Below are 25664 nucleotides of genomic sequence, written 5' to 3'. Positions count from 1 at the left end.
AAATTGTAACATCATTTACTGTCACTGATGCTACTAGTACAAGCAGTCCACATATTTGCTTAAACATTTTTCTTGATTAAAAAAATTGCTAAGACATATTCAAAATGGCAATAAAGGAAGCATTTAGTCAATTACTGGAGACAATTCTGTAAACCAAACTAGATGGGAAAGGGATCTATCTATGAAACAGATGATTCATACAGAAGAAACCATAAATTGCATGCTATCAACCAGAAGAAAAAACGCCAGGGATCTACAAAAAGCCATCGTCATGAAAACATAAAAGATATTCTTCAAAAAATTAACTTTGATATGATTATTCTATCATGAAGGAAACGAACTTTGTTCACTTCCCCCAACCTGCCACCAATCTGCTTTGGAGAGCAATGAAGCAGGTGGCAGAAGGGTGAAAGTGTTCACTATTCACCTAAATAGTGAAAGCTGAAGAATAGTTTATCAAGAACAATACTGATGATCAGATTTTATAACAACAAAAACCTGCTAGTTACAAACCAAAAGTGAATTCTTTTTTTCCAAAATAACCAGGTTTAAAAGTATTCCTCTACTTATCCTTCAGTCCTTTTCTCTATCCATTCGTGCATCCATCTCCATATCAACCTATTTAAATATATCTCCCAAGGACACGGAAAGGATACTTTTGTTCTCAGCATGGGCTGCCAAACATCCTTTGAAACTAAGATGAAACAGATACTATGAAAGGATACATATGCACATATGTTCGTGCATTTGTACTTGCATAATACGCAAATAAACATCTCTTAAAAATTATACATAAAAATTTGAGACTGAAAAATCACAGCCTCACCAATGGCTACAGGTATTATTTTAGTCAGAATGATATTTGCCTTTATCAATCTATGTCCTTTAACATACTAGTGCAGGAAGAAGCAAAGAAAAAATATTAACACAATGCCCCACAAAAACAAAAAACGCAGAATTCGTACAACATTGAACTGGCATTTTAGAAAAAATTAGCACTTTCCCACCCACGACTCAACAGTGAATCCAATCCTAAATAACAGGGGTTCATAGGTTCAGCTTTGAATGGAGCCAAGATGGTAAGGAGAGAGAGAGAGGAGGCAGGAAGGGAGAGGGGTGGCGGGCAGCCAAGGAGAGGTGGGGCAGGCCCAGGCCTGCCAGGGGCTGCAGCTCCTGGAGACCAGCTTCAGAGGACCGCAGAGGAGAAGAGGCAAATGACAGGCGAGGGAAGAAAACAATAACACAACAACGTGAGACGACAAAACGCACAAAGGACCAGGCACCTGGCCAAGAAGAGAGGAGGATGAAAGCAGTACTTAAAACCCGAGAGCAGCAGAGAAATACTAACCAGGAGCCTGGCTGCCGTGCGCGGCAGAGCAGCCCCAGCCGCGGAGCTACACCCTCTACCGTGGAGAGGAGGAGGGGGGAGGAGGCCCTGCCCATGCAGGAGAAAACATTTCAGGATCCCCAATCGCCGGCTTTGGTGGCTTTGGGTCGCTGCTCCCGCTGCGTTCCGCAGCCGGCGGGTCCTCGGCTGGCTTTGCTGCCAGGCGGGCCCCCCACTCCACTGATAACAACCAGGGACGGCGCCTAGACTGCGAACAATGGCCTCCGTCCTTCGCAGGAATCCTCCCCACTAATCCAAACACACGCTCCTGTTTGCAAAACAGATTTTTAACGCCAGTCCGAATGCCAGGTGGAGGACACGCTACAATTGCCGTTCCTTACACAAAATGACCTGGTCAGAGAGCCCAGGCGTCTGCACAACAGCAGGAGAACTACCATTTTTCAAAAGCCATCACCACACTCTCCAGGAAATGCTTATCACTCAAAGTGTGAGACTATCTAACCCCCTCAAGGTGGGGGAGGAAAAATAACAGTAATCCATAAATAACACTGAAGCACAGATAAAAACAGTACTTTTGATAGAAAACATGCCATCTTCAATAAATGCCCCAAATATGAAGTAAATATTTTATGTAAAAAATGGAGACATGAATTAAGATATTATAATCATGGAAACAAATCTTTACTGAAAATATCTATGTAAAATGTAGAAGAGTAAAACATATAGACACACAAACATATAGTTTTATTAATATATTTTGTTTTCATGTAGTTAAGCAACTATTTTGCTCCCTTTGGTAATACTTGTTTCATGTTAAACCATTCTTTTTGTGCCTACCAATTCCACAAGCCACTCCATGTCATTAAATGTATTTTAAATTATTTCAGATTTCCTTATAAAAAATAACCAGCCAACAAGAACAAATCCTTATTTTGCTATATTCTTTGCAGGGGAAAAAAAATCTTATTTGTAATAATACTTATTTTAAGAATACTGTTTTTACAATCATTCAACTAAAAGCCAGAACCGATATCTTGGGTTAACACTAAAAAGTTTGGTCTACGTTGACTTTATAGATTTAATCCTGGGAGATGCTTAAAATAAAAATATTGCCATCTTAAACTTAAAATATAAACTTCTACAGAGCCAAAATATGTAATTTAATTGGATTAAATTATGACAAATCAAGTTTAATAAGGATGGACACTTACCTTTTTAATTGTTTTTGTCTGCACCAAAGCAAGTTCTCTATTCTCATCCGCTACGTACAATGAAAGTTTCACATACGGATCACTGTAAGAAAAAATTTCAGACTGAATAAGATTGGATTATACTTTTCATTTAAAAAACATAACAAAGTAGCCAAAGCTAAATGAAAATGCAAATATCAGTTAACACTCCAGCTCATGTATATTCCACAAACTAAGCAGTAACATTTTCTATAGGCCTACTAAACTAAGTATACTGAGATAAATTTCTAGCAACCAGATTGAATGACATTTATTTAAAAGCAAAAATATCATGAAACCTGTACCTTAACTTTAAAGATAATCTTCCCTAAAATTAATTCAAAGGGATTAATCTGTCATAGTTTTTTTTCCTAAATACAATCAGATTCTGAAAAGATCACAAGAAAGATCATTAAAAAGCATACAAAATATGTTCAGACTAGCAAAATCTAGCTGGAAAATTTAGTTTTCATCTTATTTATATTCTGATTTCCACTATGTAGGTAAAAATTACTTTCCTTTTAGTGGCAGTAACACATAGTTCATCTAAACCAAAGACCATCATTTTACAGATTATAACAAAAACAAAAATGAAAAATTAAAGCCCAGGAAATCAAGAGAGATTTGCCCAAAGTTACAGATTTCAGTAAGGTCTAGATTAAACTTCAGGTTTCTTGACTACCAGTCCTAGAGTTCCTATTATTTCTTTGGGAAACTAAAATCTTTTAGCAAGAAGTGTACTGAAAGGATTACTTAACGTAGACTATCTACTAAGACTTTGGTAAATCCACTCACATGTTCTGGTGTTCCTAACCTTAGGATAGCTCAAATCCAGTCAACCTAATAACTGTCTAAGAATTTGGGATCCAGGTTCTTCCATTTCACATTTGAGATTCTGAAAATCACAGAAAAGGACACTCACGTATTCAAATCCCCAAATTTTCACTCATCTAATTATCTATAGGTGACGATTTATTTCTATCCAATTTGAGCATTATCCTTTAGTGGCTTTACCATGACTGTTACCCTTATTTTGCAACTTCCAGGATATTTCCAAAGATTACAGGGTATCATATAATGCTTAAGACTATACTGATTTTTATTTAGTATCTCAATAAATCTGCCATGAAATCTTTTAAGGAAAGAGAAAGGTATGATAAAATTAAAAACTTGGTAGTAACTGGACTATACTCAATACCCAAAAAACAGAAGTCAAAGGTCAATGAAAAATATTGTTGGTATAGAGATAGATATATATATATAGTATTTACTACCCATAAAATGCATCTTAATGGAAGCTACAATATATCTCCTTAAAAAAGAGAAAAACAGCAACAGAATTTGCTCAGTTATATTCTGAGTAAATATTTTAATTTTAACATTCTGGTTTAGAAGAAGGTATTAATTAATACTTTGCCTCTTATCCATAAACTACAGATGTTCTTTGATTAAGCAATATCTAACCAGATAGACCTACTTCTTATCTGGACAGCCTCAGCCTCAGAATAAAGATATCAAGAGCCAGAACCTAACCTAGGTCTAAAGACCACAAGAGCACCTTCCTCCTCAGAGCCCCGGTGTGGGTGATGAATCAGGAGTCAGTTTCTAGGTCAGTGGTTCTCACCATTTAGCATATCAGAATTGCCTGGGGGTGGGTGGGGATAGTTAAAACAGATTGCTGGCCCCCAGCCCCCAAAACCCCCAAAGATCTAGCAGGACTGAGGTAGGACCCTAGAATTTGCATCTCTAACAAATTCCCAGAGATGCTGCTGCTCTCAATCCAGGAACTACACTCTGAGAACCACTGTTCTAGACGCTATTTGAAAAGAGTATTTTTTAGCTATAGAAACTTTCTATTTCCAGCCACCAAGCTGTTGCTAAAAAAAGCTCAAGGCCTGATATCTCTGTTATCTCAAGACCAGGCTCCCAGTATGCCATGGAGGTGCATGCACGGACGCGCACACACACAATCTCACATTATAGAACGCCATAAACTCTGCTGACTGTCATCTCGTTTTCATGTCCCTCAGCTATCATGATTGCTGCCTATTATAAAACTGCAATAAAGAGCTAAGCACTCACTTTAACAGAACATGCAGAGTCTTCTACTAATCATTTATTTACCTTGGCTTGTATCCCCTGAATAGTTCATAGTAAGTGACACACACAGTTGGGGGTCAAGAGTGGGGTCTCAGTCTGGGACAGCGTCTCCCAGCTGTAACAAGGCAGGCATGTCTGGGCACGTCTGTAGTGCTCATCCAGGTAGAGGTGGGTACTAGGGTGTCTACATGAAAGATCAATCAAGAAACTTCGGGAACAGAATTCAGTGCGAAGAGAGAACCAAAGGCCAAGGTGTGGGAGTCAGTGAAAGGACAGTAGGGTGCAAGTTCAAGGGGGTGGAGAAGGGGAGCCCAGATTGGTCTCAAGTTCTTCCTCCCTTCTCGATGGTACAGCAGCACCATTCACATCAACGAATGTTTACTGAGCACCAACCACATTCCAAGGACCCTGTTAGGAGCAGACACGAGTGCTAGCGAGCTGGGGAAAGGAGAGGGCAACAAAAAAGGGATGAAATCAAGAAAGGTCATAAATGGACATTTATCAATGGCCCAACTTAGCCCACCTGAGTGAGGATGATGGCATTTTCCCATTTCAGCCAGGTGAATGCTGGAGGACAATGCTGAGATATAGGCAAGGGCACTGAGCATCAGAAAATGAGCAGGAAGGTGCCAGGGCAGCCTAAACAGTGATCAATACTACCTCAACTATTAGCAACTGGCACCAGCACCACCATTACCGTCACCATTACCACAAGCCTGGCACCCAGCCCCCATTAAAGCACCCAGTCCTCACCTGGCACACCCGAGATACTGGAACCGAGTATCTCATTGATCCTCACCTCAAACTTATGAAGTTGGCACATTTTTCAGATGAGAAAATGAGACAGAGAAATCAAGGAGCTTGCCCAAGGTTAAACTTACAAGTAGGGGAGACGGGAAATGACAGAGGCAGGCTTGCTTGCTCCAGAATCTGCCTCTCCGAGTGCCTGCGATACGGTCTTGCTACAATATGCTACCGCTGACCACCAACAGAGCTGGCGAGAAGAAATGTCTAGGAGTTCCTAAAATTCTGCCAAGTTGGACAGCATTTTGTACCGTGACTGCTATTATGACCTAATTTTGTCTTTGCCGTTGTAGCAGAGTCTGGAGGAGGAACAAGACACCCAGGCTAAGTGTCTACCTTTGGGGAAGATCTTATCCTTTTCTCAACATTCCAGTTAATTAGCCATATGACGTCGGACAAGTCACTTTAATATGCTGAACCCCAGTTTTCGTACATCCAAAATAAAGGAGTTGAACCAAATCACTGTTTTCAAAATGCAGACTCTACAGAGCCTTAGTCCTCGTAACTCTCTCAGGATAACTACAGGATAACACCTTAATCTGTTTTATGTATCTGGTTTCTATGTTAGAACTTCTTTGGACAGAGTTCTGTAACAAAGTTTTAAAGTCATCAGACTGGATGATCCCTTTTAGTAAGAATATTCTGAAGCTCAGAAAATTCAAACTCACTTCTCATCATTCATAATACTAGCCCAGCTCCTCCTTAGTAAACACAGACTGACTTCCTAAAGAGACTCTTTAAGAGGAAGAGGGAATAAGACCCTAAACTCCACCCTGAGGTTTTCTCCATCAGAGTATAAAGGGTGCAGCCCACAGTTTTGAGTATGAAAACCACTCTTGAGCATCACGGGGCTGACATTTTCCTATACATGTCACCAGCTTCTAACCAACTTACCTACCAGGTATCAAAAATAAATCACCTAAGCAACAACCAAAACAAAAGGGATGTGTGTGATGCTTGCCTGGGGCAAGGCTGAGGAACGCCAAAGCTCACCACTAAGCTTCTTCTCAAACCCTCGTGTGTTGTTTTAGCCCCTGACAGTCTTCACTTCTGACCACGACGCTCTGCTGGAGTGGTGAAAGGAAGAATTCAGTTGCCAGAGACTTTGTTCACAGTGACTCCACATGAGCCCTCTGAAGCTCTACCTCTCCGGTCCTCAACACATTCCAGACCTTTGCTGTAAAAGGTTAGCTGAGTCCTGAGGTCAAAGGTTAGCTATGTTTAAGATTTACCAATGCCCCCCGCCCCTCCAGACCACCAGAAAGTTTAGGAAAGATACACAAGCAGCTCCTGCCATGGGAGTAGACACAGGGTAAACAGCTGCAGGCTAGAGATTTCTGGTTTTCATGAGACTCCCTTATACACTGTTGAAGATTCTTTTGTTGTTGTCAACAGTTAATACATAACATTTTTATAACAACGCACAACAGAACAGGCGGGGCACGGAGGGATGCAGGCAAGAAGACCATCCCTCCCTCCTCTGCCGGCGCTTCTCATTCGATGCCCCTGACCGTTTCCACTGGAGTCTCAAACCTCAGCTTCACCAACCCTCTGAGTGACTTTCAGGCACTTAACCACTCACCTTCAGACAGTTCATGAGTGAGCTGGGAATGACAACTCCTAACTCAGAGGGCAAACCACAAGGATCAGAGAAAATTACGTATTAATATCAGTACCCAGTTCAGCACCAAACACACAGTACAAGGGCCCTATAAATGACAGCCGCTGTAATTGTGATTCTGTTCTTTCCTCTCTTGTGAGACTTTTGAGGTTCTCTGTTGCTCCTTTTGACCCCCAACCTCTGCTGTGACTGCTGATCTGATTTGACACCGATTACTTCATATTACAAACTGGGTGTAGGCCAAACACAGCACACTAAGTATTCTATGCTTCCTCATGATTCATACTGTGTGGAAGCCCCACGGGGATCTGGTGGAGATGATCAAACTGCTAATCTTATTTATAGCAAAGCTCACCAGAATTCACTGTTGGCAACTAGTTCCTGTCCTGGTGGCTGTGTTCAGTACAACTCAGGGCTAGCATTAGCATTACTCTCTGAGAAGCTCCATGCTTTGTGGATTACAAGAAAAATTCTGTTTTGCAAACCTTTTGTTTTCTCTGCATAGTGAAGCTGTTTAGGTATCACACCTTTCTTTTCAGACTTTAAAAGGAGACAACAAACTGATATTAGGATTCAAACATTCTACTTATTGAGTGCCTACTATATTCCAGGCAAGGAGACAATCACCAGAAATAGAAGACCCTGTGCCTGCCCCATGTGAATGGGGCACAGAGAAGCAAAGCAAGGACTGTGACGCAGTGTATGCCAAGCACCCTGGAATACAACACTCCACAGCAGCAGCAGTTCCTGACCACGTGCACGCCAGAGTCACCTGTAATCGGGTGCCTGGCCCCACCCCAGGCCTGCTAGATCAGGATCTCTAGGGTTAGGACCTGGGAATCTGCATTTATCAAACATCTCAGGTGGTTTCTATGCACTGGTCCATCTGGGCACCCCAGCCAGAGAGGAATCTGTGAGGCCAAGAAGGTGAGAGTTCTCCAGACAGAGGGAAGAGCATAAGCAAAGGTCCAGCGACAGGGTGTCTGGCATAGCTGCAGCCTGTGGGGTTTGGGGAGAAAAGGCAGCTGGAGAAGGAGCCTGGCTCAAATCACAAGGAGCACTATGTGCAACTACAGAGCTGGCTGTCATTGCCGGGGCTCAATCCTGTCTCTCCCTATTTGTAGCTGTTTGACTTTGGAAAACTCATATAGTGCCTTTGTGCCTCAGTTTCACCATCTATGTGATGGGGATAATAGCACTACTTCCTTTTATAAGGCAGGCTGTTAGGAAGACTGAAATTACAATAATGCCTGACACATAGTAAGTACTCAATAAATGTTAGCTGCCACTGCCACCGCTACCATCATCATCATCATCAGATTATCTCAATAGGGAAGATTCTGGATCAGATTCACAGCAAGGAGATGAACCAGCAGGCAAGGAGACCAGCTGGAAGGCTTCTGCACCAAAGAGTGAGAAAAGTCTAAACACAGAGGTAGCAAGGATCAAAAAGAAAGGACTGGGAGCATGCCCAAAGGTGTACTCGAAAGAACTGGGTGGCTAACTGAATGTCGTGAGGAGGTTAGAAGAGGGGCATCCATGCCAACCTGCAACTCTCAGGCCTGGATGACTGCAGTCTCAAGCTACAAAATGGTATTGGGGCTTTAATCCCTTACTGGAGCAGCAATGTCACCCACAGAAGAGCAGGATGCACCCACTGACAAGGAAGCTCTTACCATTCCGAGAGAAGACCATGAATTCCAAGGCACTGCTAGGGTCTTGCCTTTATAACCAAGGTCCTTTTACAGGGCTCTCTTGATGTTTTAGGTCATTACACAGGAGGCCCTGGAATCTTTTGCTCCATGTCCATGATGAGGCATTTGTATGTAAGTCTACAAAGGCATATCAAATGCTAATGGTCTGCCATTAGAGAATCCTAATGATTTAATGCTATTTAAACTAGAAGTCTGAAAGCTAGACTTGGCCTCCAAATTGACATGTCTAGATTGGACAAACCATAAAATGCATCCTGAAGGATCTTTAGGTTCCTCCCTATTTTTTACTCAGTATATAATGTCCAGAAGAAAAACTACCTGGGAGATTCGAGCTGTTCACTCACAAACAAGCCATCTCACCTGCACACAAAAGATTACTTTTGAGGGAAAAAAAAATAGAAGGGTGACATCACCCTATCTTGAACACATGACACAAACCAGAAACTCTGCTAGAAGCCAACAGCTACAAGACAGATCCTATTAACTGGAAAGAAATCTTAAGAGTCTAACAGATGCCAAGATGGTCAAGAAAAAAATCCACAAATACCTGCTCTCTCATGAGATCTCACCAAGAAACCTTGGTCAAAAATCCATCCTGACTTTGCAAAACTGCTGAGAGAAGAGCTTTACTGTTCTTGTTTCATTCATTCTCAACACGGAACCCAGTGCTGAAGATCCTGGTTCCTCAAGCCTGCATTGATCTCAACTAGGTTTAAGGAATTCAGAGATGCTTCTCATTCCACCTTCATCATTGTGAAGCAGAAACGGTGCAGACGAGATCATTTCTCAGGCAGAGGTGAAAATAAGACTTGCTGGGTTTGCCCATTGCTCAACCTCCTGCACACACTGAACAAGAACAGTTAGTCCAGATGTGTCATTAATGGGGTGATGCTTGACCCTCTCCATTTGACTCAGTGAAACATCCCACGACAAACAGGAATGAGCAAAGGCCAGTCCTTTTGGACTGACTGCTCACTCATTTTTATCAGAATCAAAGGAGAGGCAGAGGGAGGGCAGAGTTGCCTCCAGTGGGCAAAGCACTCAAGGTGGATTACGTTCAGACTGCAGCCAGGTTGGAATGACAGTGTCTTGTCCGCCAGCTACAAAGGTGTCCTTCCAAGATACCAGGATATCAGAAGAACAATGAGAAACGTCTTCATTTTTCAGCCATTTTTCCCTCCTACAGGAGCACCACAACCACAATCTGAAGGAAGCAATAATTTTTTCCCGTAAAAAGTTGCTCAATATGCTACTGGAACAGCCTGTACAAGGATTATGCCTTTGTTCCCTATTAGCCAAGAGCAGACGGCTAATGAAACATATTACACAGTACAAGAGATCAAATTTATTTTGACTACCTGATGTATCTGACACACTAAGACATGGCTAACTGAGAGAAAGTTTCATTGAAAAATCTGTTTTGTTAAAGGTTTCCTCATTCCTCTCCAGTTTTACTATTATAGTCAGGGTTACATAAATTACTGACGTCTGTAACAAAGAAATAACACTTACAAAACAATGAGGAAAAATATTACCTAGAAAGTGTGAGAAGAAATAAAACACATGAATAATGCAATAACATTGAAATCAAAGTTTTTATGTAACAAATTGTCAAAGACAGAAAAAAGTTAAAACTTTCTAATAAGAGGCAAACATTTTAATACTCTACTACTGAAAAGAAATTATTACAAGTTTTTTGGGAAGCAACCTGGCAGGAGGTATCAAAAGCATTCAGAGTTGATACCATTGATTCAACAAATCTATTTCTAAGGATTAATCCCAAAGACATAATCAGAGATGCAGGCAAATATTTATGTGCAAAAGATACTCATTTCAGCATCATATATAATAAGAAAAAATTAGAAGCAACTTTCCAATCCAAGAGAGAAACGATTAAATAAATTATGCTATAATCATGTGCTAAGAAAATTATAAACCATTAAAATCATGTTTTCAAAGAATATTTTAAAATGGGAGAAAATACTTATGGTACCATTAAGGAACAGACAAAACCTAAAAATGTGACTAATTCTATATATATGAAAGTAATTGAGAAAAACATAGCTAAAGTTAAGTTGTTCTCTCTAGATAAGTTTACAAATTTTGTTTATTTTCTTTGTGGGTTTTTTTCCCCTAAATCATCTACTGTGAACAAGTGCTGCTTTTATAAGTATAAGAAAAGTTATGAAAATAATAGTTACATATATACTTCAACTAGAACATACTTTTCAATGAGGCACTGAACTCTGTAATTTCATGGCTAGCCTACACCTCAATAACAAACCCAAGATGGCTTCGAATATTTTTTCTACCCTGAAAACTGCCTTAAATGGATGCCTACTGATGATTTTTTAAAGAATATCCACATACATTCTAGCCCTTGAGATTTAGCGAAAAGCATGAAGTATACTTTGAAATACATCACTCGTCACCAATACTGGCAATGAGTTACTCACTCTTAAATATGTACAGTCTTTCAACAAATGCAAGAAAGCAATGAGTCAGTCAGTTTACAGACAAATGCATTCTTGTTTTGGTCCTAAGCAGGTAAAAGAGGCATTAAAACCTTACAGTTTAGTCACATTCTGTAAAGCTGCTAAAAAAAAATACACTTTTAGATGCTTCAGTTATAATTTTGTTGTTTGGAGCAACTAGTGGTTTACTCCTATCCCAAACCCTTCCCAATCACCGAGTCTTGAAATCTCTAGTCTGGAATGACTCTCCTTGTCCCATGCCATTTACAAGTGGTCACTCGGGGGTCCCAACCTTGGGTCATAGTTGCAGGGGACATCTACATGTGCATCTCTCTAACACACATATACACAGTTCTGATTATATCTATGCAGATTTGCAGCAGCCCATGAAAATATTTAAGCTAAAAGAAAGTTTGTGCAAAACCAGTGTTTTATCATCTGAGAGTGAAAATAATGTTCAGTGGCATCACTGCTACGTAAAGTTTCACCTATAAATTAGTGAAACATTCATACAGCCACCAAAAAAAGTGATAGTTGTGAGTTGCCTTCAATTCTGGCATATTCTATTATGTATTTTCCCCATATGCGTGCAACTACCAGAGGGTAAGCAAACACCTCTTTCTTTTATGCTCTTAATGCTTTAATAGAGCCAAGAGAGACAACAAGCCATAAGGGAAAGAAGAAACAAAAACTGCTCCCTTTTCAGAAACTGTTTAGTAATTAATTCCTCAAATAGTCATTGAGAGTCCACAACGTGCAAAGGACTGCGTGGGAACCAAAGGGGGAGATCAAAGGCGGGGCACAAGGGGGACGACAGAGGTAAATAGACACAGATGCTGCCCTCAAAGAGGCTGTCTACTCCTTTGGTTTCCAGAGAAACCAAAGTCAGACACGAGTGAGTGCATATAATGCAGATGCTGCCTTTTATGGCAGTTGGCTGTATATATTGAGAACTCAAAAAAGCTCTTTTTGGGGGGGGGGGGGGAGGAAGATTGGCCTTGAGCTAACATCTGTTGCCAATCTTCCTCTTTTTGCTGAGGAAAACTGGCCCGGAGCTAACATCTGCGCCCATCTTCCTCTGTTTTGTATGTGGGATGCCTCCACGGCATGGCTTGATGAGTGGTGTGTAGGTCTGCATCCAGGATCTGAACTTGCGAACCTGGGCTGCTGAAGTGGAGCGTGTGAGCTTAACCACTATGCCACCAGGCCAGCCCAGCTCATAAATTTTTATGATTACTCTAACATGATCTGAAATGCAGGGAAAACCTTAGGAACAGAGGTAATAACTTCCAGTATCATTCGTTAAGCACTTTCTGAGTGCAAAGCGTTGTGCTTCGTGCCTTACGTATACACCATTTTTAATCCCTGGAGGAACCCTGGCCGGGAGGATTTTACTATCCCCAACTCGTGAATGACGAAAAGATGATGTCCTGATACCTACTGTGCACACACGAAATGTGATGTTGCCATTAAAATGGTATTAATGAAGAACTTGATGTAGTTGCCCGTGCTTTGTTTAAAAAGAAAGTAAAAAAAATTGTATATTATCATAGCTATTGAACCAAATAAAACTAGTGCATTATAAATACACTAAACTATAAAATAGGGTTTACTCCTGCCTTAATGAGACCATGAGTGATTTTTTCTTCATTTCTCTCTATATTCCAAATGATAAAGATGTCACTATTAAATGATAACGATATCACTATTTAGCTGAGATGTTGAGACTGAAAGGTGACACAGCTGGTCCTTATGGCCAGCCCCCTGGTTGAGCTCCCACTGGGAGTGGTCCCAAACAAATGGCAGTAACTAGAAAATTCAAGTTAGAAAGATCATGTATGTGCCAATCAAGTAGACAGAGCAAAATGGCATTTGCAACCTTAACATCAATCTCTGATTTAACAACCACCTTCCTTTTCAAGTAACAGGCTAAGACGTCTCAAAGAGCCTTAAAAAAAGCTACATAAACACACTAAGTGGAGTGTGTCTTAGAATCTATGTTAAACATTCTGTTGGTGAAGTATGCTTCATCATCGCTGCAACAGCACACATCTCTTTACGGGGCCCATGCCAACGAAGTCATGTTTAATTACAGTGTCAACACACAGCATCTCCTTTACTACCCCTTGAGGGGGTTCTAAAAATCCACTCTGTCAAAGGCCTCAAGTGTTGTCCCCCATGCACATCTTAGGCAGGGAGCAATTCAAATCTGTGTACTTGTGAGAGAAATTATCACTTTTTCAAAGTGATCAGATGAGACTTTGCACAAAAGTGTTATCTTCTGAAAATATAATTCAGGAATGCATGAGCACATGCACATACTCACAAACCACATGCATGCATACAGGGAGTTGTCAACAACCTGAGAGTGTTTAGAAAGTTTAGAGGGGGTTTACTGCCTATTCTAAGTAAACAACCCAAAATAATTCATCTAGAGATAAAAAGACATGGCTTTCTCAGATTAGAAAGGGTACAACAAAGTTAAAACTATCTGGGTCACTCCTGAAGTAGCATAGTGGTATTGTCTCTTAATAGGCAATAAACATGATGGAAATCTTCAGCCACATGAGACCACTATAGTAAATGCAATTACATATATCATTAATTCCAAATTGCCATATGATAGTTCAAAGGTACTTTTAATTATTTTCTTCAACCTTTACTTGAGTAGTCATGTTTGTTACCTGCCCAGGACTAAGCCCAGCATAAAGTAGTAGGTAATAACCCAAATCCATGGGATCCCTCATCTAAGGGCTCTGGATAACTATAATCATAGGAGTATGCACACACTTACAACAAAAATACGTAGAGCTCAAGTTCACGTTACATCAACTTTAAAAATTCCTTAAAAGCTCTGGTTGAACAAAAACCTATACAGTGAACCATTTCCCCACTATCTCCCACCACAATCCCAGACATGGTTACCAATGGGTAATACGACAATACAGACACAGTATAAGATAGGCATAACTTTCAAATTTATCACACAATTAAATTCTATTATCAGCCTTCACTGATCTTAACTATTTAAGTAGATATCCTACTTATTTAACTGAAATAATTAATGTAACCCAAAAGCCGTAAGGAAAATTTTCAAAGACCGATCTATCTCTAACATACTTGTCTATCTCTAACATACTTGTACATTCACTTACCAAATGCCCCACAGAATTAATTTCTGCCTACAGAAGGAAGTGTTATTAGCTGGTAAATGTTTATGTAAATTGCTTTGCACAAAGGATAATAAACTTCTACAACTTCAAAGAAGTAAAATGGTAGGGGGCCAAATGTGTTATTAATAACATACATAAACGGCTATCAAGAAACAGTGCACTCTCCCATTTAACCATCAGAGAGGAGAACCATATCCTCTCCCAAATATTTTCCTTCAGGGCCCTGCTGACAAGAAAACTCTGGGCTGCTTGACAATAGGTTTGAGTCTTACAAGTTCTGTGGATCCTAAATGACTGTGGGTCTAAATGCTAAATCATTCCCAAAGAAGTTCTTTGAAAACCATATAGTCCAAGTTTACTATTTAAGCAATATTTTATACTCTGTCAGTAACAGACAGGAAATTTGCTCTACTGACTATCCAGGCCAGAGAAGGCAATCTGCGCCAGGCACAAGCAAAGTCACCACATAGGAAACTGCATCACAGAGAATACTAATCCTATAAGAAATTATGAGGTTGGTGAGATTTATCCTGGAAACATGCTAATATTCCCCATCAGTGACTCTGTACCTGTCTCAAGACGGCCCCTCCTGAAAACAGTCAACTCCTCACCTTTTTCCAGGTACCTAATGAGGGCTTCACTCTTGCTCTCACTTGGCAGTACCTACATTCTGATGGCATTTGCCCACAGTAATGATTAACTAGAACAGTTTAGAATACCGATTTACGCCCTCTGTTCTGTGTGTTCTAAGAAGAGGACTCTGTTGTCCGTGCAGACATGTTGATTCTAGCACATGACACCACCATGATGGTCACTGTGGAAGGCCCGAAGATCAGGAATTCTTAGAGCAGAGGTTCTCAACCTTTAATCACCTGGAGCACTGATCAAAACAGACTGCTGGGCTCCAAGCCCAGAGTTGCCAATTCAGATCTCAGGGAGAACCTGATAATCTACATTTCTAACAAGTTGCCTGTGTGAGCACTCCACTCGGGGAACCCCTGAGACTCCATCTTTTCCTCTTTTTCTCCAGGATCCAGCACAATGAGCTCTTTCAATTCAGTATTCCCATCTCACTATCCAGTCACTCCTGAGGGGGTAGAGGAGGGTACGGCTTCATCTCTACTGGAAGTTAAGGACTCTGCCTCTCCTGGTGGGCTCACCCTGGCTGCTTGACACTGCTCATGTTTACTGGGAAGGGCAACCTACAAGGTCTGCCTGTAATTATAATTTACCAGTTGGCACCACTTCTTGTTTATTTCAACGGGGGTCAGGGAGAAGGAAGAGAGCAAAGGCAAGTCGGTTCTTGCCTATTTAAAAAAAAAACTTTTGTCTAATGAGAGAAGAGTTACATGAACCCTGTAATAAGACAAGCCTATCAGGAATTCAGTTCTAAAGGAAATAAAGCAAGGAGGAAAATTCTGAGATATGATCACCTCAGTCAGCTTGTTTGTTTGGACTTGAGTCTGGTGGGGATACTGACATCTGCTCCTCTACTGTCTTCACGGTCAGAAAAGGAGAGTCAACCCAACTCAAACTTCATAAAACAAAAATTCAAAGATACGCTCTTAATTGCTTAATTATATTTCATTTTTCATAAATTAGCTCCCTGGACACCCAATTTATCAAGTCAGCAGCCTAAAAAACAGCCAAAAAAAATATCTAAGCTTGAAAAATACTGCACTGCTATCACCAAGCATGGGAACAGACTTCAAAAGTCGTCACTCTAACACTGAGTCTCTTCCTTGGCTAGCCCCACCCATGCCCTTATGATCCAAAGGAACTACTGCTGGTCAAGCAGAGGAACTCTGAACTTGACGCCAAGGGGGAATCGACACTGAGCTGTGCCTGACTAGAAAAGAGGGCAAATTCTACGACAGAGAACTACTCAGGGAATTCAGCCTTTATTAACGCAACAGAGGAAAGAAGGTGCTTTTAATTAACTCTGGAAGAGTCATCAGTTCCCAGAGCACAGCTTGCCTTTTACTTCTGCTGTCACAGCACACTCCGGGATGCTGGGACTAAAGACAGCACTCGGGGTATTAAGCACCCCTCCACATCACAGAAATGAACACTGCTGAGACCCCGTGTGCTTGGTGCTCAGGAACAGAGGCCGATCTGAAGGAGACACCATGCAGATTAGTAAATAACAACCATGCTGAGAGCGGGCCTCGCAGGGCCAATTTTTGTGGGCAGACAGGGGAAGTGGGGGGGGTGGGGAGAGGGAATCCAAGGACAGTTACATCCAGGAGTAAACGCTTCCTATGCACATAAATATCAACCTCTCTACACCAGAGTGTTCATCGTGAGCCAAGCACTCAACACTTTCTGTACAATCCTTCCTTTAACATATGTAGGAACATTCTAGACGTCTCAGGGGTGGGAGTGACAGTGGTGCCAGACACACGTCAGGAGCTAACCCCAAAGACCGGTCCAGTTCTCACTGGAAGAATCTTTCTTCTCACAGGGAGGATTCTCTGACGGGAAAGGATTCCTCTTTCACATGGGGTTAACATGAGATGTGGCAGCTTCTAAACTCTCCATAGGCAGCCCCCACGAGTGATATTCATTCGGTGAAGCAGCTGCCAGGGCACGAGGAAAGCCATGAGGTAAAGGTTTTGATCTTGGCACCAGCCTGAACACAGAAGGAACAGAGCAGCTCATCTTAAACAAGTCCCTGTGTTATGGGCTAAACACTCATGTCCCCCGAGAAAGATATGTTGGGGTCCTAGCCCCAGAGCCTCAGAACAAAACCTTATTAGGAAACAGGGTCTTTACCGAAGTAATCGAGTTAAAATGAGGTCATTGGGGTGAGCCCTAATCCATAATGACTGGTATCCTTATAAGAGCAGAAATCTGGACACAAAGACAGACTCACAGTAATGAAGAACCACAGGCACTTTGTTACCACAGCCTGGGAAATAATACTCTGCTAAACCAGCCTCTATTGGAAACCCTTGGGGCCAAATGTGTTACAGAACTCTGACTTTTTTCTCATTTTAGGTGATTCTGACTATCCCAATTATTAGGTAACATTCTCAGTAGGGGCTTGGGGCAGGACTCATAATCAAATGTTACTATCTGTAGCAATATGTATGAATGTTGGCATTAAGTTCTACACAAAACCAGAAATATTCTCAAGTCCCTTCAGGTCAGGTTTTGCTATGAAATGAGTTTCCTACAAACCTACAAATATGTTCTCAGTTTCCAGGGCTCTTTGGATTTTCAAACTGCAGACAAAGGTTTATGGACCTTTTACTAAGTTGCAAACCAATACTTAAAATACATTAACTCCTAATGCCACCCTGCCAACCACATTCAGACTATTTTCAAAAATACAAAGAACTGCCTGTGAAATCCCAGAATTCCTCAGGGAAACCAAAGCATCCCCTCAACTCTTAGATAAATAATTTGCAGAAGAATTTAAAAGTTTTATCTTCAAGGCTGTTAAACATGCAAACAAACCACCAGATACTTGACCTCTCTACTCTCTCTACCACAAGGCTTTTTAAAACAGGATTTTAAAAGAGAGGCAAAAACAATTATGCTTCACAGTCTTACCACAGGAAGAAAACTATAATCAACAGAAAGAGGCCTAGATTATGGTAATGCCCCACCCCAATGGGAGCAAGAAGGTGAATGTTGTAGGGCACACATCTTTTTCCCAATTAGGTAGATAAATACATGGTGGGTACTCACATTGGGACTTCTTGCACCCATAGATTGTCAAGAAGAAAAGGAGTTCATAGAAGAAATGAAGCCTTCATCTGCATTAAAAATCTTGGTTGACCTGCTCCTCACCAGTGTGAGCACCAGAGCCCCATACACATCCCCAAAGCTGGATACACGCTGGAGATTTTTCCTCGTGTTCAGATATTTAAAAATCTTCCCTTAAGTTCCTGTGTTAGATGAGACTTCTAAAGTGAGCCTCGGATAGGTTCCATAATTATTAGTAAGGACTGTTCCTACCCACACCACCCCCAGCTCAAAAGGGTGTGTGTTTGAGCATGAAGGTTTATGCTACCAGATGACTTTGTTTTATGGGTATATATGCTTCTCCCTGACCTCACAACCATGAAGAAGAAAGCATTAAAAAGCCAAGGGACAAGAGCCAACAGGAGAGATTAAGAGAATTTACATAGAATAAAATGCACCTTTCCCATAATAACTGTGGAGGTCAGACCTCTATTACACTGAAACAGAACACAGGATCCTCGTTTACTTTTGCCCTATGCATAAGAATTGCTACTAGGCAATAAGTGCAGAATCCAGTGAAGCCATTTGTCAACATCAGCCTCCTCTCCTTGATTCTCCTAATACGCCAATCTACTGTCTTCCAAGTTTTCAGCCCACTTCCCATGGTGCATACTCACTTACGGGTGATTCTTTATGTTTCCCAGTCTCACTCCTGTGGAAATCCTGGATCCTTCCAGGCTCAGAGCAGCTGCAGGTCCTCCTCCTCCTCTTCCCAGAACAAACCACCTATGATAACCAGCCTCTCCATGCTCTGCATTCCTACAGTCACATTGTTTAGACCACTCCTTTGCCACTGACTCATGTGCCCTTCTGCGTTATTTGTCCTTTTTCAAGTACGCAAATCTTAATTCTCTTAAACTAGCCATGCATCATGTAAGGCCACTATCTATGTTAGGCTCGTCAGCATTTTCCACAGAACAAGTCCTCATAAGTATTTTTTGGTTGGTTGGCTTCCTACACATCATTAGGATAGGGTAAGTTCTTCCCAGGGACACACATTTGGAAACATTGTCTTGCCCGAGTTGCCAAAATGTGGAATGCTCAGTTTATCTCACACCTGATAATGATCAACTAGATACGGAATGTATTTTCCACATAAAGCTTTTTCTTAAACTTGCTTCACTTTCTTCACGTTTCCACAATGTGGGAGCCACAAGGTCATTTCCTAGAGTGTCCTGAGTGACAAGCTCAAATATACTCCAAGAAACAACAAAATGGGGGCGGGAGGAGTTTCACAGTGAATCTCATCTCAGCAATAATAGTACCTGATACCAAAAACTAACATCATGAGCCACTTTTGATTAACTAAAAGCAAAACTTTAATCAACTGACTTACAGAACTGACATACACTTTCTCTACATGAGAAACTTAAATATTTGAATTTCAAGGACACAGAAATGTTAATGTCTGAAGACTTAACTTAGGGAGAAAGTAACAAAACAGTTAATTCTAGAAACACACTGGAAAGGGAATTCCTACTAAAATATGGACCACTAGCTAGTTATGAATCATTATACATTTTTATTCCAATTGTGTAAGTTCTTGGTGTCAGTTGCCATGCTTTTGTAGTCTGTTGATTTTTCCTCCAACCCCGAAAAGGTTTCATTTCAAAATAAAGATGCATAAGCCTCAATATAGATGTGAATTTTCACACACCCAACACTTTTTTTTTTTTTTTTTGAGGAAGATTAGCCCTGAGCTAACATCTGCTGCCAATCCTCCTCTTTTTGCTGAGGAAGACTGGCCCTGAGCTAACATCCGTGCCCATCTCCCTCTACTTTGTATGTGGGATGCCTACCACAGCATGGCTTGCCAAGCAGTGCCATGCCTGCACCGGGGATCCGAACCAGCGAACACTGGGCCACCAAAGCGGAACGTGTGTGAACTTAACCGCTGCGCCCCCGGGCCAGCCCAAGACTCAACTCTCAGCCCTTAATCAAGGCACACGATAGAGAAAAGATTCATTGTAATTAACTTAAAAATGTTGTGCAGCTGACTTGGATTGAGATACTATTGAACAGCGATCATCATTATATCAAATAAATGCCAGTGGTGGGTGCAGCACGTGTCACCACAAAGTGAGGCCAGGTCATTGGGAGGAATGTGAGATAGGTTACCCCCAGCAAGGTGAACGTGCATATGCGCACCCCCATTCTGCAGGAATATCATTCAGTAACCAGACTGAAAAAGCAGTCTGAGATCTCAGCAAGTAACGTTCAGGGAGCAGCGGGGCTCCTTGTAAGGGAACACAAAACCCAACCCAGACACATGCGATCTGAATGCGAGAACGGTGAGTATGGGCACAACTATGTGTTCTAGCCAAATACCATTTACTAACTGCTAATGAGATTTACACTCTATACATTCCATAGTCCGTAATTTTGAGGAAATTTTAAAAGGTAAGTAGGCCCTGTAGAGAGCACAAAAGAAGGAAAACCTCCCCTGCTCTTCTGTGATTGGTAAAGAGGTTCCACAGCAGGGCTTCTGACACTTCACTGTGCACTGTAATCACCTGAGGATTCTGTTAAAATGCAGATTCTGATTGGGGAGGTGTGAAGGGAGCCCCAAGAATTTCCATTTCTAACAAGCTCCCAGGTGACACTGCCAGTGGGTGTAGTGAGGCTCTAAAGGAGATGAGGATACAGCTCATTCAGGAGACAGCTGCAGATGTGGAAGAGCGCATTGACTGCGACAGAAAGAGCTCAGACGTGGATGCCCAGAGCTGAGAAATACAAAGTTACACGCTGATGTGCCCTCCAGGCTTCATCTTTGGCTTCTTTTCACTTGGCAACACTCCCTGAGTGGGCTCACACTCCCCTCTCCGCAGGCATACCCTCCTCCTCCATGATTATTAACTGCTAAGTGATGGCCAAGTCAGGACTCCAGCCAAGACCCCAGGCCTGAGCAACAGGCAACAAACGGAGGAACTTTCTGGGCATCCCATCCTCAGTGATTAGGTATCTCATGGATGAAATTCACAACAAGCCCTAATCTCCTCTACTCCACATCTTGTTAATAAAGCCAAATATTAACCCAATTGCCCCAGCCAAACACATGGGAATCACCCGCTCTGAATTGGTTCTCTGTAATCTCACAGATAAAGTCCAGACTACAGCGCATACACAGTCTGCCCAACTCTGGCCTCTGCCTGCCCCTTCAATGCCATCTTCCCTGTGCCTCACACATTTAGCCAAGGGGGGCGACTTTAGTTCTCTGAGCACATCATGCTTTTTCCTCTGCTGGAAATGCCCTGGACCCCACTTTGCCTCCATGTGACCCTCACTCAACCTTAAAGACCAGCTCAACTGTCTTTGAGTTGATTTCCTAACCCCAAACCCCACTCCTGTTGGCAGAAGCCTACCAGTACAGCAATCATTTACTTATGTATCCATTATTGTTACTGGTCTGGAAGCTCCTTATGAACAGGGTCATGTCTTGGTCACTTGTGTCTATGACATTCCAGCTACACAGTAGGTCTGCAACAAGTAACTGCTTTACAGGGTATGGTGATGGCCCAAGGGCAGGTTAGGGGCATGGAGGAGAGGTGGAATGGGTAAATCGCGAGCTCTGTGCTAGAAAGATACTGGAAAATATCACTGTCTATATCATGGAACATGTAGAATTCACATGCTGTGAAATGGCCATTTCTATTATTTTAAACTATAGTACTGCTAAAAGAGGAATAAAGTGGATGGAAATAAAACAGCCTCATTTGCAATTTCTTGGTTATTTTTCTCATGTCATGACCGAAACAAAGAAATCCAATAGTAATGGAGCAGAAGCTGAAAGTAGAGGATAATCTGCTCTTAGGGAGTTCGAACGAGAGGCAATTAATAAAGGATTAAGGCTAAGTAAAACCACAGTGGAACGTGTAACTGCAGCACGCTGAAAACCACAGTGGCAATTAGGTAGGAAAAACCCACAATGGGTAAAACATTTGCTACGTCGATGAATAGCTTGTAAGGAGCTTCACAGAGCTAGTCCCCTGTGGACAGACTTCTTTATACACCAGAAGCCAGGGAGCTCAAATCCCAATCCTCAGAAAAAGCATGTGAGAAAGTCTGGAATTTAGACTTTCACCTCAAAGTGGTGACAGCCATGCAGCCAATTCCATTCTACTAATGCATAAAGGTGGGGCGCGGTGACCACAGACAACTCACCTCAAAGGACTGACAACTCAGAAGAAACCACGGCCTCCAACTGACCCCAGTGAGGATGATAAGACCACAAGGAGCCTCCCTTCAGACTCTCCGAAGGCTCCAGGGTCTGGCTTCCTCTCCCATTCCTTCTCTCAACAAGTATTCACTGAGGACCTACCTCAGGTCTAGCACCTAAGATACACCAACGAAGAAACACTGTAACCTCCTGACCTTGGTGGGGCTTACACACTCTAGCAGGGGGAGCCAGGTAGCACAGAATAAAGCAGGAAAGAATAGCGTTAGAAAATGACAAATTCTAAAGAGGGAAGAAACACAGCAGACAAAGAGGACTGACAGTAGGACGAGGGAGGGAGGCGATGGCTGCAGTTTTAATAGGATGGTCACAGGACCTGTGTGAAACTGACTTTGAACAACTACTTGGAGGAAAGGAGAAATTGTTAACTGGAGGGAAGACCCTCACAAAAATGTAACAGTTGCACATTTGAGAAAGAGAGGATTTCTTTCTTCTCAGTTTACAGCTGCCTCAGTTTACTCGATGTAGGGTGACAGCAACGTAATTGAGGGCCACACTCTGCAGTAAGACATACTCGGGTTTGTTTTCTAGCGCTGCCACCTGCAACTGGGAATAACCAGATGTCATGATCTCCACCAGCCAGTCTCACCCAACAGTGGCCAGGCCTCCATACCCTTTACCTTTAGCAACTGGTGAGCTGCAGTTGTCCCAAGCAATGACGTAGACCACAATATGTCCCACGGGCCTCCCCTGCCCCCAAGCACAGCACAGGAACTCATGGCCCTGGTGACCTGACAAACTCAGAATGCCTTAAGTCATTCTCTGCGAACCTGGGTTAAGAAGATCAGGAGGTTTGGACCATGTCTCATCAGTGTACTGCTCGGCATGGCTTCACAGTCACCCTTCCCTCTCAATATTTATCCTATAGTTTCAAACTCGTAACAACTTAGAAGGTTTGGTGCCACAGGTTGCTCTGATAAATCTTGACATGGAAAAAAAGTGAGCGCTCAATATTGGAGGTCACCTAACCTCACAACTCCATTTGACAAACGACAAAACTCATGTCATGTCAACGGTACAGCTGTAAGTTCAGCCTTGGGCCTCTGTATCCAGGCTGCCACACCTCTTAGAGGGCAGAATTCATCCATTCTGAGGCTACTCCCTAGCCGTGGATGTCCCTAGTTTCCAAAATGGACTAGAGGAGATGATACTTGAGGCATGTCCAATGAATGAAAGTATTTTTTCCAGGAAATCTCTCTTCATTTGCTCCAGGATCAATGACCATTTACTCTTCTAGGCACAATAATGTATAGCTTTCCATGGGAATGATGTTTTAAAGGATTTTTTTAAAGCGAGTTTTCTAACCACTATCCCAGTGTTGGCCACAACTTCCATACTAACTGTAAACAGCCATACTGGAACATGTGAGGAGGAACCATGCAGAAGGAAAAAAGCTCACCCACCCATGCAATCGTTATTACTTTCTCCTGATTTTGTTTCTGTATAGCCCCTCAAACCACCTCCAATTACAAGACTCGTCCACTTGGGTATTATCAGTCTCCCCCATGAGGCTCCCTGCTGATGGGGAGGCAGGTGGCCGCAGATGGCTATGCAGCCCTCTGGCCGGGACACTGATGGGCACTTGGGCTCTCCTGTTTACCTTGGCCTCCCCAGCACCCAGATCCTGAGTGGCCCCTTGAGAGGTTCAGTGCATATTTGTTGAACAAATGAATGAGTTTCACCTCAACATTGGGAGGCTATTTAGAATCTAAATGCACTCTTAATCTGGGAGCTCATGAATTGCTTTTTGTTTTGTTCTCTGTCCACTCTTCTCCCCTCTCCTAAAAAAAGAAGCAGAGCCAGACATACATGTGCACCAACACAACAAAAGGGCAATTTAATCATGATGCGTGTAACACCTCGGATTAGGCATCAGCAGGAGGCTGGGGCGGCCTCGGGCTCGGGGCAGGTGCAGAGACCTGCCCAGGGTGGGGCAGAGGGGACGGCGCCGCCCAGAAGTGCACTGCTGAATCTTACAGTGGAGGTGGTGGGTCTTATTCTTAAACTAGTTATTGCTAAACTAAGAGGCGGCTTTGTCATCAAAGCTTTCCATCCTGTGTCACGCTCAAAATCGAATTTTAATGGCAATCCCTGCACAGCGGGATAATGCATCACCTCCCGGAACTTGCAGTTCCCGCAGGTGGCAGGGCCCTCCTTCAGTCTTATTCTCACTCTCTCCCTCTGACATAATCACACATCATCTGTCATCTTACATAATCTCTCTAACCATTAAATTCTTTATTTTCTTCAGAAACCGAGTTCCACTGGCACACGCACGAGGAAAACTACTTCACCCTTGGTGTGTGGCCTCCCATTAATGAACAAAGAACTGAAAAGAAAATTAACTTTTTTTAACCAGCTAACAAAATTAGGGGACATATTTTCCCACTCTCACTAATCTTACAAATCAATTAAGTCTTAATTGTCCTTGATCGCCATCCTCACTCAGCCCAATGCGTAAGGACTGTTAAAGTACATATTTAAAAATAAAATCAATCCAGTGAAAACAAGAATAAGAGAAGGGAAAAAAAATCAACCTTAAAAGAATTTTAGGTCAACAAAAACTACCAAGCGTAAGCGAAAAAGAGGTACCCCTCGGTGTCCAACATAAAGATAATTAACATTTGGTAACTGACATATGAAAAGAATAATCAGAGGATAAATTATTTTCACGTAACGAACAAGGCATTACAAGTATCATAAATAGCCTTGTCAATGAATTAAAATATATAGGCACACAAATGTAATACCAGACAGGACAGGGTCCAAAGAGAAAAAAAATCTCTTTCAGATAAATTACTCACTGATTAACCTTGGATACAATTATACAACCTCAATACAACAGGGCAAGAAAGAAAAAGCGGAATATATTAAAATGCCCTCAGGCCTACCACGCCATTTCTTTTAAAGAAGCTAGAAGTTTCCTTGAGTCTCAAGGCTGTCTACTTAGCATGGCAGACCTTAGCCAAAATAATCTCCTCAACCCTGTTAGCTGAGCTGAAGATGTGAATCCCAGCACCGGCAAATGCTCCAGAAAATCACAGCCCCAGGACTCCACACAGCCTCTGCTCAAGATCCATGACCAAATGCCCTTTGTAATGTGACAGGGTTTCCAGTCACCGACCTGAGTCAGAGGAGGGTTTATAATGGCATCTGAGCTGCTCACCTGCAGCGGCCCCAATGAGTAATAGAGAAGTGAGCAAGACGGCCTGC

At 42.1% G+C, this 25664-nt stretch overlaps 1 protein-coding gene across 39 annotated transcripts in view; it reads right to left on the bottom strand.

The window, feature by feature from the left end:
• NEDD4L (NEDD4 like E3 ubiquitin protein ligase) overlaps positions 1 to 25664 on the bottom strand; it is a 342576-nt gene that overhangs the window by 150984 nt on the left and 165928 nt on the right. For 32 of the 39 annotated variants that reach the window (XM_070627765.1, XM_070627737.1, XM_070627741.1 and 29 more), the window contains one exon: positions 2560 to 2641. Coding sequence is in view for 11 of the 39 variants with exons in the window: in XM_070627737.1 (XP_070483838.1) it covers positions 2560 to 2641 (82 nt within the window). In the remaining 28 variants the exon portion in view is untranslated. Of the gene's footprint in view, positions 1 to 1348; positions 1820 to 2559; positions 2642 to 18838; positions 18945 to 25664 lie in introns of those variants that run through there. The other 7 variants (XM_070627755.1, XM_070627768.1, XM_070627769.1 and 4 more) reach the window with 6 other exon arrangements.

The sequence above is a fragment of the Equus przewalskii genome, chromosome 7, assembly GCF_037783145.1.
Source record: "Equus przewalskii isolate Varuska chromosome 7, EquPr2, whole genome shotgun sequence".
Taxonomy (NCBI): Eukaryota; Metazoa; Chordata; class Mammalia; order Perissodactyla; family Equidae; genus Equus; species Equus przewalskii.
Note: the sequence above shows the minus strand (reverse complement) of the source record. Positions and strands in the feature narration are given on the sequence as shown.